Source organism: Tenrec ecaudatus, chromosome 5 (genome assembly GCF_050624435.1).
Source record: "Tenrec ecaudatus isolate mTenEca1 chromosome 5, mTenEca1.hap1, whole genome shotgun sequence".
NCBI classification, from domain to species: domain Eukaryota; kingdom Metazoa; phylum Chordata; class Mammalia; order Afrosoricida; family Tenrecidae; genus Tenrec; species Tenrec ecaudatus.
In genome coordinates, this window is record NC_134534.1 from 82,064,408 (window position 1) to 82,076,401 (window position 11,994).

Consider the following 11,994-nt stretch of genomic DNA (forward strand, 5'->3'; position numbering starts at 1 on the left):
ATGAAGCTTTGAGTATCCTTAAAACAAGAAATGAACAAATATAATTTATTTTTGATATAGTTTCCATGTAACTCTTTTAAACTTCACTTTTTATAGTATTTCCCAGAAATATGCTTCCTTTTACTTCATTTTATTTTTTTCCAAAACTATCTTATTAGGAGCTAATCCAGACATCATATAATCCATAGTTCAAGCACATCAAGAAGTATCATATGATTGCTAGCACAGTTTCAAAGCAGTTTCTTCCATCTTGAACAGCTTGATATCAATTTCCCATCCCAACCCCACCCCCCATCCTCCTCTGTAGCCTCCAGGAACCCTTATTTTAGTTGGTTTTCTCTATAGGTTCATCAACCCTGAGTTTCAGATAATGAAAAACAGATAAACACATCAGAAAATTCAAGAAGGCTACCCACAATGACAAGATACATCAGAGATAAACCTAAGTATGGAATATATATCCAGATCTAGGGCAAAATGTATCAGAGGAGAACAAAAGTCAGGGTTTTCATAGTTTAAGTCAGGTTTATGGTTTGGATCTAGTACAGTCATCTCTCCAATACGCTCTGCTTGGTAACCAGTGTAATGCCATCCCTCAATTACGGTTAGAGGGAAACCATCGAGGTTTAATTCCTTTGTAGATCTCACCAATGGATTTTGGGTTGCACTGTCATCCATAGCCTCCTGTAAACCAAAATCTCACAGGTCAACCTCTCACACTAGTCCCTCCTTTGGCTTTGGATTCTATAATTTACAATGGAACACATAAAGATAAATGTCCTACATGTTACCGAACTGAAATGGATTGGTACCAGTCATTTTGAATCAGAAAATCATAGAATTTACTAACCTGGGAATGAGACAGCTAAGTGGAATAGCATTCATTGCATGCATTGCCAAAAAGAACATTTCAAATCTGTCTTGAAGTAAAATGATAGCGGTGATAGGATTATATCTATTTGCATTCCAGGAAATTAAATTAACACAGTTATTGTTGAAATGTATGCATCAACCACTAAAGCTAGTGATTGCGAAATTAAAGAATTCCACAAATGTCTTCTGTTTGAAATGGACCAAACATGTCATCAAAATGTACTGATAGTTGGTTATTGGAATGCCAAAGTTGGAAATAAAGAGAAAGGAACAATAATGGGAAAATAGTGCCTTCAAGGGAGAAACAAAGCTTGAAAACACAAGGTATGATTTTGGAAGACCCATGACGTTCAGAGCAAATGTCTTTTTTTCAAAAGCACAAATGGCAACTATACACATGAACTTCCCCAGATGTAATACAGATCGTTGACTATGTCTGTGGAAAGAGACAACGGGTAAACTCAACATCAGTAGCTAAAACCAGGTCAGAGGCTGACTGGTGAACATACCAGCAATTGCTTATATATAAGTTTAGGTTAAACCTGAAGAAAATTAAAACAACTCCACAAGAGCCAAAATACAACCTAGAGTCTCACACCTGAATTTTCAAGATTAGATTTGATGCATTGAAGACTAATGACAGAAGACTAGTGATGATCTGTGGGGTGACATAATGAACATCATTCATGAAGGAAGGAAAGGTCTTTAAAAAGACAGGAAAGAAATAAAGAGTCAGGGAAAAGAGGATGATCATTTAGTTGCTGCCATGCAAAATTGTGCGAAGGTCACTCACCCCAAAGCAGCAGACACTCCTGCCGGAGTGACAATGGATCCTGGTGGGAACATCAAGTCTAGAGGGGGAGGGAAGCTTTCACATCTTGGAAAGGCAAGTGCATTCTGCTGGCAGTAAAATGGGGAGGATCAACTTCCCAACAGGAAAAATATCATTAACACAAGGATCCCAAGGGGACACTATGCCTGGTACTATGCTACCAATACATAACATTAGACCTAACTCCTATACAGTGCCTGGGGCCCTAGGCCATTTGTAATTGACTACTGGGACTTTAGACCCTGTGATTTCAAGGTACACAATATCCTTCATAGGCCATACTAGAAGGACTCAAGGTGGAAATGCTACTAAGTGAACCGGGCTCTACCTCAAATGCCCCTGTAGCTTTTGGACCCAAAGCTGAAGCTACATGGTGTGTGAAGAAGCAGTAGACAGCTATACCAAGAGTACAGAACTGGCAGTCGGCAGACTACCATATACTAACTACTCCACGCCCTACTAACTTTATTAAGATACATATTAATCTAGAAGTCCTCGTTCTGCCATTGTCATTAAATATTATTTTTAAGTTTTGCCTTACCACCATCCTCATTGTATAAACAGTGCCTAGTCACATAAGGATTTAATCTGCACAAGCCAACAATCCATGTATTGAGATTTGCAGCCAGCCTACACTAGTTAAATTTCCTTTTTCTCAATTGGGTTTCAAATGCATTAACATGAGATAAATTAAGGGCAGAATGACTTTATGTTCCATGGAGATGACATAAAATGACAAAGAAGTCTCTATAAACTGTAATATATGTGAATGACATTTGTGCTCTCACTTAATCCTAGTTCCAATCTTAGAATAATTAGTTCTTACGACATGGCCTTGCTTGATATACACCCTCACGAAGAGATCCCGGATGATATGGGTGGTACAGCAAAATTTAGCGAAGGAACTGGATGGTGCCTGGCTATGAGAAAGAATAACATCTGGAGTCTTAACTAAACTCACATCGAAGAAGCGCACCAGTCTGTGTGATCCAAAGATTGTGAATAATGGAATCCAAATCGAAAGGAAGGAATGATGTCAGAGCTAGAATAGTGGACACCTGGTTTGCAGAAGGATATGCATGACAATGGAAGCCTCCAAATCCACTTAGAGGGTCTACACACAGATGAAGCTTCCAGTGAGTTCCCTCTGACCACAGACCAGGGATGTGACTAGACTGGCTGTCTTGCTGAGACCATTTGGAACATGGATTATGGCAGATAGAGTCAGGTTAAAATTTAATCCCTTATCATTTGCTCTCCCGTTTGACCCATTTTAGAGTTGTTCTACTTCTTGATGTTTCTGCTTCTTGTGGACTGAGAGGTTTTCCTGTTTTACTTTGTTATTGTTACTAGTTTTCTGCTCTTGTAGTTGTTGGCATGTTTTTCTGTCTATGAAATCCAGAATAAGTAAATCTATGAAGGCCATAACTGAATTTGTGATTTCTTAGGGTTATGGTAGGGGAGACTGGAGGGAAATGAGGAGCTGATAATGAGTGCAAAAAGGAAAAAATATTCTAAAATTGATTGAGGTAATAATTCTACAACTCTTCTTGATATAGTTGAACTACTGAACATATTATTTATGAATTATGTACCAATAAAACTGTTAAAATTAATGAATTATATAAGTAAATTTTTTAAAAAGAAAACTTTTTTGTAAGGGTGACAAGAGCATCCCAAGGTCATATGGGACGGTGCTGAAGCGGAGCCACTGTGAGGGATCAAGTTAGATCAAATAGAGTGGAGGAAAATATGGAACAGAACTCAGAGCAATAAAAATTTGGCTTATTGGTCAGATGAAGACTGATGGAATTCCTAAAACGATGGCCTTCAATCACTGTTCAGGCCCAGAACGAACTCAAATTCCAGCCAATTATAGACCAATCTGTACCCTGAACATTTTTAGCTCTAGGGACATACATACACACTCGTTAGAAAACATCAATCATTTGTGAGCAAATCATGAGATTTCGCCTAAAGTTAACATTTGGAAGGTAAGACGAGTTAGGAAAGGAGGAGAAAGGGAAAGTGGGAAATTGAAGGAAGTAGTAGGCAGCATGTCAAGCCCTCAGAGGAGTTAAGAAGTAGAAGGCCTAAAATGATCAAAGAAACAGTCCTGGCACAACACTGTAAAAGGAGCATCCGTGCCGGAGGTCCTGGCGTAGTGGGTTTAAGAAGGAGCACCAATTCGGTAGGAATAAAGGGCACTGACTTCATACGGAGGAGAGAAGTGTTAAAGAATGGTTCATTGTTAGCTGTTGCCAGTTCTGCTCTGACTCATGGCAACCCAAGGTACATGAAATGTTACCAGGTCCTGCCTGGTCCTCATGATTCTTGGTGTGAGTCCATTATTAAGGAAACTATTTATTTTGAGTATCTTCCAACCCATGAGACTTATCTTCTGTAAAATTCATAGATTTTATTCATTGGCTAATTTTTGGAAGTAGAGAACCAGACTCTTCTTCCTGGTCTTAGTCTGGAAGCTCAGCTAAATCCTATCCACCACGTGACCCTGCTAGTATTTAAAATACTATTGGCATATCTCCCAGAATCATAGTAATATCGGAGTACATCAAACTGACAGATGGGTAATGAGGAAGAACATTAGCTAAAGAGAAATCAGAAAAAATGGAGGATTTCATGGATATTGTGTTGTGAGGTCTATGATAATAAACACATCTGTTCATATGCTGAAGGGACTAGTCAGAGAGGAAATGACAGAGTGCATGCACAGTGACAAGATAAGGCAATGGACACACAAAAGACCCCAGGAAAGCAGGCAGAATGGGATTCAAAATATAGGACAGAAGGAAGAGAATCTTCCTCTGAGATGAAACAGAGACAGGGAAGGAGAGGGAGAACCCCATTGTCTCAGTGAATCAGCTGGGAAGACCACCGGCTGCTCATAAAAGAAAATAGAAGTTTGAAAATCATGCAGATTTGAACTTATATTTATGGGAAGTAAGAAAATGATCTGGTTCTTCCTGAGAAATAGAGGGACAGAAACAAATGCGTAGGCAGATATCAGGTCAGATATTGCTGAAGATGAGAGCATTGTCTATGATGGTAGATAAAACTGACCTTGTCTAGCAACGTCCTACAATAAGGCAAAGAAATTACTGACTGGATCTACAGTAAAGGTTTTGGTGGAAGACAATACAAGAAGGTTAAGAAAGTGGAGCAATTGGAGGTACTGTCCGGAGAAGTGCTGAAATGATGACTCACCGAACTTAGGGGAGATGAGAACAGACAGGGTAGCCAATGAATGTTGGATGGGGCCAACATATATTTATTTGTCTCATGCTATGTGCCTTTTCTGTAGCATGTGGTGTGTTATCAGGTATGGCTCTGCCTTCATAGACGACTGTTACTGAAAGTATTGCTGTACATTCAACCCTCACGGAATGTGTAACCAGGTTCCAGTCAACCATGTTTCAAAGAGACACAAGTTAATAATTCATGTATTGGATTGTAATAAGAAGTCCTACGCAGTATAAAATCTTTTGCTCAACATGCTTTACCATGGACTAAACTAATGCTACTATTAATAGAATTTCCTTAAGCCTCATGGAGATGATTTTTGATATACTGCAATAAAATGAAAATGATTACTCTATGTGTGACTGGTAGAAATCATAGTTCCATGAATGGATTTTGAGCTCTCACTTAATCACAGGCCTAATGTAAGAAAAATCACAGGCCTAATGTTAGTCCAAATAGTTTTTATGGCATGAGCCTGCCTGGTACACACCCTCCTGAAGATATCACTGACCACGTAGGTGCTCTACCAAGGTAGTGAAGAAATCAGATGGTGCACAGCTATTATAAAAAAGAGCATCTGGGGTCTTACAAGCTTCTCTCAAAATAAGCAACCATATAAGTTAAAAGTCAGGCTTAAGTCCTCATGGAGAATTGCACCAGCCTGTGAAATCAAGGATTGTAAATAATGAGATCAAGCCCGGAGGAGGAGACGATATCAAAGCCTAAATTCTAAACAGCTGGTTTGTGGAAAGTTATGGACGATAGTAGTCAGAAATCCATGTACAAGGCCCCTACATAGAGGGAGAGCAGAGTGACTACCCAATGCACATAGACTAGCAATGTTAGCAATCCTAGTATCAGACAAAGAGCTGTGTAAAGTGGATTTTAGCAGCCGTGTATAGGCTGGAATGTAATACTTTGTCATTTGATTTCCCTCTGGACCAAATGTGAATTTATTATAAAATTTTAATATTCTCTGCTTTCTCTTACATTGAGGTCTTTCTTTTGTATGGTCATTGTTGCTGGGTATATGCTTGTTGTGTGCCCTTGTTTATCTGTATAAAGAAACCTGGAGGAGTGTATTTCCAAAGACATTAACTTGATTGATGATTACCTGGGGGCACAGGAGGGGAGAAGTGGTGGAAATGGAGGGGTAACTTCAAATGATACAAGTAGTATTGTTTGGTTTTGTTTTTTTCCAGTTTTTGTTTATATTTGAAGCTGTCTTATATGAAACCCAGGATTGATGAAGCTACAGGGACAGCAAGTAGAATAAGGGGTGTGGGAGGAGTTGGGCACAGTGGGGGTGGGTAAAAGGGAGATGTGTCAAGAAGTCTATGTAGAAAAAGATTGTATGGAAACTGATTGTGGTGGCAATTGTACAATTCCGCTTGACATGATTGAAATATGGAATGATACACTGTGAGATATGTACTAAATCCCAACGAATTAAAAATATTCCAAAGTTGTTGTGATGATACTTGCAAAATCCTTCTTGATATAATTGACCTATTGAGTATTATGACATAGTACTTATACCTCAATAAAGTTTTAAACATAAAGAATAATCTGGAAGGAAATGGAGAGCACCCAGGGAGAAGTGTCGAAATTCAGATTTGGGGTAGTGGGAATGAAATAGCATGGTGGTCAAAGGCCCAGACTCTGGGGTGAGGCCACTGGTGTCCCTCACTCGTTAGCCAACTCGAGCCATGATCAATTCATTAAAACTGTCTTAGCCTTATACCAGAGGGTGTACACTGGCACAGATAGGAACTGGACACACACAGGATCCAGGACAGATGAACCCCTCAGGACCAGTGGTGAGAGTGGCAATACTTGGAAGGTGGAGGGAAGGTGGGGTAGAAAGGGGGAACTGATTCCAAGGATCTACATATAACCTCCTCCCTGGGGGACGGACAACAGGAAAAGTGGGCGAAGGGAGATGTTGAACAGTGTAAGACATGACGAAATAATAATAATTTGTAAATTATCAAGGGTTCATGAAGGAGGGGGATGAGGGGAGGGAGGGAGAAAATGAGGAGCTGAAGCCAAATAGAAAGCAAATGTTTTAGGAATGATGAGGGCAAACAATGTACAAATGTGCTTGACACAATGGATGGATGGATGGATTGTGATAAGAATTGCATGAGCCCCCAGTAAAATGATTTTTTTTTAAAAGAAAGAAACTCTCTTAGCCTTAGTTTTGTCACCTGCTAAATGAGTATAGCAATAATATGCATGTCATTGTGAAAATTAAATAAAAGAATTCATATGAAGCAGCTAGTTTTACCTGCCTGGCACAAAATAAATGCTCACTGAAGCGCACTTAATTTGTTAATGGAGTGTAAGGTTCCGTGTGTGCAGAAGGTTGTGGTGAGTGTGAGGTAATGTACTTATGAGATGTCAGAGTCGGACCTGGCATCTGGGTCTAGATCTGAGTGTGAATAGGCAGTATGCAGTGGTGCATTGATTGCCATAATTCCTTCATATTTTGGTTGCTGTCAATACATTGAAAATAATGAGAACCCTAAAAACTGCTAGAATCTTCAGAAAAAAACGAGCAGCAATCTAGGTGGCCAATGTAGGAAAAGGTAAATATAAGGCAGGCCTAGAATAGGCCTCATTGAGAGGTATAAATATAGGCATGTATATATGTAACTATATTAATACATAATGATAGGGATATAGGTCTATGTAGGTGCTTACATTAATATTTTAGGTATTAAGGTAGAAGATGCACATTGGACCTCTACTCAAGCCCTCCCTCAATGCAAAGACTCTTTGTTCTAATATCCTGGCATTCTGTGATGCCCACCTGCCTGACAAGATCACTGAAGAAAAGGGGGCTGCATAAGAAAATGTGGTGAAGAAAGCTGATGGTGCCTGGCTATTAGAACATATAGGATCTAAGATCATAAAGGCTTGAAGATAAAAAACAGCCATCTAGCAGGGAAGTAACAAAGCCCACATGGAAAAAGCACACCAGCCTATGTGGTCACAAGGTGCTGCTGGGGTCAGGTATCAGGCATCAAAGTCCCCAAACACTGATGTGAACAAGTGGGGTCAGAGTGGAGACCCAAATCCCATCCATAGACAATTGGACTTCCCTTCATAGAAGGGTCACAAGGAAGGAACAAGGAACATGTTAGCCAGAGTGTCGAATAGCACCGATGAAACACACAACATTCTTTAATGCTAACCCCCCTCCCCAGCCCCAACCATCATGACTCCAGTTCTACCTTAAAATCCAGCTAGACTGAAGAGTATGTACACTAGTACAGATAAGAGCCTTCAAACAACAGAAACGCAAGTGAAAGTGGTGTAAGATGGAAAACACAGACTGGTGTAAGATACTAAAATAATAATAACTTACAATTTATCAAGGGTTCACAAGGGTGGGAGGGTTGGGAGGGATGGAAAAAAGAGCAGTTGATACCAAGGACTCAAGTAGAAAGAAAATGTTTGGAAAATGATGATGGCAACGTATGTACAAATGTACTTGATACAATTGATGTATGGATTGTTCTAGGAGTTGTAAGAACGCCCAATAAAATGATTTATAAAACAACAACAAAATTAGGCAGGCCTAAAACTAGCCATTAGCTTCTCCTCGGGTTGGAGTAGACGATCTCAGATCTTCTTTTTCCCAGTCACCCGAGCATTTAAATGCTCTCTAGAATGTTATATGACTGGGCTGAGCTAAAGCCCTTTGCCATGTATATCACTTTAAAAATGGCGTCCTTCCTAAAAGTGATCTTCCAACTCTTCCAGCAATTACAAAGCAGCCTCAACATCATCACTTTTAAAAGCTGACCTTGAATCCCCTGCTTCCTTTTCTGCTCTTAGCACGTGTCGCCAGCCATGCTAAGGGCCTCTAGATTTTGCCTTCTTTCCAATCTTCAATCCTTTCTCAATAACCCAAGTCCATTAATTTTCCATCTGAGGTTTAATTTTCAGTTGTTTGCCTATCAGTTTGAACAAATTTGTAGTATTCCTTAACCATCTTAGCTATAGATTTAAACACTTCAATACATTCATATTTAAAAATAATAGTCAAACTCTATTTTAATTTAACAAATTTGCTTAGCATTTAACAATACCCAACTATTAGAGTGGTGAGAAGCAGAAGGCTATTGTTATGAACACTATTTTTCTAATTTATTTGTTATTTTAAGCCAAATTTATTTCCCTCTAGCAAATTTTCATCCTGGATATCTTTGAGGGATATGACAGGGGGTCACAAAAGATTTGTGGGGGGGTGTCATTATTTTAAAATTCCATTTTGCTATGACCTTTTTGTAATCTCTCTTGTAGAGTATGGTTAGCTGAGATTGAGTCAGTCCCTGACTCATGAAGACACCAGGCAGAGCAGTGTTCACAGGGTATTCATTGTCTGGTTTGTTGGATATACATCATTAGACCTTCCTTCTGATTCTATTTTATTCTGGAACCTGTTGAAATCTGTTTGGCCTTATGACATCATGAATGCTTTTACCAATAGGTGGCTGATCATGAGGTGAGTACATTGGCCTGTAATGGAACCTTAGATTTCCCCATGAAAAACAATACGTCTGCTACTGAACCCCAATAAAAAGTTCTTATTAATCCACATGGACTTCCCCCTCCTTTAATATGTCTAATGTCCTCTACTGAGTTCTTTCGACACATATAAGGATCCGTATTTTAATCACAGCTTCAGAATTACATAATAAGTTGCAAAGTGTCCAAGAAACTCTTCTCAAACTTAAGATTTCAGGTATTCTATCAAGCATAATATGATTTTACTCAAGCCTCTAAACAATATGAGCAAAAACAGTTGTTTTTATTAATTGTACACTCTTTTATGCCAATATTTTTATTTTTAAGAATATTTAAAGAATACTTCTGCACATGCCACAGTATTTATAAATATAACTTAAATAACCGTGATATTTTCTCCTGGTTTTCTGTACTGGAGATCACCACTGAGGCAAACACTTTGCCTTTGAGATATTTCCTTTCTGCAGCCTTTACTTATCACTGAGAGGATTCCTATAACATTCCTCAAGCAATGATGGAAAACAAGGTGCCAAGCTACAAACACTAACGAGAGGTGAACACGCATTTTAAAATACGAACTCGAGTTTTAAATTGTATATTTAAATATCTGGGCATAGAGGGAGGAGAAAGATCTGATCTTCTCACGCACAAAGAAGTAAAGGTAAATTTTTATTATGGTGATTTCCTAGGAATAAGGCTCATCCTACAGTAGATAATATTCCTAAAATTCATAATAAATAGATGACCCGTTTAAAACTAAAATCAGGATGAGAAAAGATACAAGGCCACCTGCTTTTATTCCTCCTTTGCACATCTTTGTACTTTAATAATATTTTGCAGCATGTCATTTTCTGATGTTATCTTTTTTCAGCTATTCATCAAACATGTGCAAGTTTATGGTATACTCTTCCAAACTCTTCCAAAGATATGGACCATAGAGGCAATGATGTTGGGGGATGAAAGAGCATGTTGAATTTTTTTTTTTAGATAAGAAGTTAAAAATCAGAATCTATGATCACAACCTGAAATTAGATTCCAAAACCAGAAAATGAGCATGTATTTACGACTGGAAGTTAACTTCAATAAAATTCCACAAGATAATCTTTGAAATTTTTTGAAAACCTCTACAAACCATGCTTAAAAGAAAACATGAGGAGACTTAGTTAAAAAACGAAAGGAACACACACAAAGCCCACGTCAAACCCATCCTTTGCCATCAAGTGACTTCTGACTGCTAGTGGCTGAGAAGGACAGAGTAGAGGACTCCTTAGGCCTCCCGCCTTCCTGGAAGCACATTGTCCCAGCTTTCCCACACTGAGCAGCTAGTCAGCTTCAACAGCTGGCCTTTCTAAGCCCAGGGCTTAACCATTCCTCCACCAGCCTTCCCTTTTAGTGCAAAAAAAAAAAAAGGCTCATGCATGAATATCAACAATGCTAAATAGTACATTGGCGTGTGCTTGCATATCACCCAACTGATGAATCACAGGACATCTTGAAGTATTTTCAGAGCATTCAGTGGAGGTAAGACTTATCTTAGGAAATACTTGCAAACGGCAAAGTGCTTCTAAGTGACCCAGGCAATCATGCATAAAGGCTATGCAAAATGATTCATCCCCCCACCCCACCCCCAAGAGACCATCAAATTGATCCTGTCCTCCCCATCCCCCCCCTCGCCCCATACCCTGGTAAGTCTCTGTCTCTTCAGTGCTCACCAGGGGTCTGGGAGCAGAAGGTCCCTCTACACTCCGCCTACCGAGGCGATGCCTCTAGCAGCTAGGGTTCACCAGGTGACACCTGGAAGCCTCCCACCCCAATTCTCTCCACGGAAATCATCTCCTCTCCCCGCCAAAACCTAGTCCGCAGCATTAGCTGCTGCCCCGCTGCCCTCGGGAAAGGGTGCTCACCGAATGATCACGAACATGACGAGCGAGTTGCCCACCAAGCCCACCACGAAGACCACGGAGTAGACGGCCGTGATGATGATGGGGATGACAGGAGAGATTTGCGCGGGCTCCTCTGTAGTGCCCGCCGAGCTGCCATTTCCAGGGCCGGCTGGCTCGGACCACCCCGGGAACCAGCCGCTGCTGTTGGGGTGCACACAGGCACTGGCCTCACAAGTGGGGACCGGGTCCTCGCGGAAGATCTGCACCGGTGGCTCCATGGTGGTCAGCGGCGCTTGGCGAAGGGCGGCACCTATGGAGCAGAGGGACAGAAGGAGTGTCCGCCAGACTGAGCGACGCCACGCAAACTTTCTCCGCGCGCAGGGGTGGGGGCAGCGGCTCCGCGAGCCCAGGGCCCTGGTCTCCCACCCATGCCGTGCGACCCCGGGGAAGGGGGCGAGAGGAAAACTCACTTCTCACCGCTTGGGGGTCAGCAATCACTGCGTACAATCCCCTCGCTTCCCCCCAGACCCAGTCTGAGCTCTCAAGGACAAGGGCTTCCGAGAAGGGCTCTCTGGGGGCCGGAGTTCTCACCTCCTGCTCCAGGCG

General features: G+C 40.7%; 1 protein-coding gene across 2 annotated transcripts in view; it reads right to left on the reverse strand.

The window, feature by feature from the left end:
- OPRK1 (opioid receptor kappa 1) overlaps positions 1 to 11,666 on the reverse strand; it is a 38,672-nt gene extending 27,006 nt beyond the window's left edge. The window contains exons 1-2 of one of the 2 annotated variants that reach the window (XM_075550678.1): positions 11,581 to 11,666; positions 11,410 to 11,538 (exon numbers count right to left, since the gene is read on the reverse strand). In XM_075550678.1, the coding sequence (XP_075406793.1) occupies positions 11,410 to 11,538; positions 11,581 to 11,666 (215 nt within the window). Of the gene's footprint in view, positions 1 to 11,409 lie in introns of both variants that reach the window. The other variant, XM_075550677.1, reaches the window with a different exon arrangement.
- Positions 11,667 to 11,994: the final 328 nt, after the last annotated feature.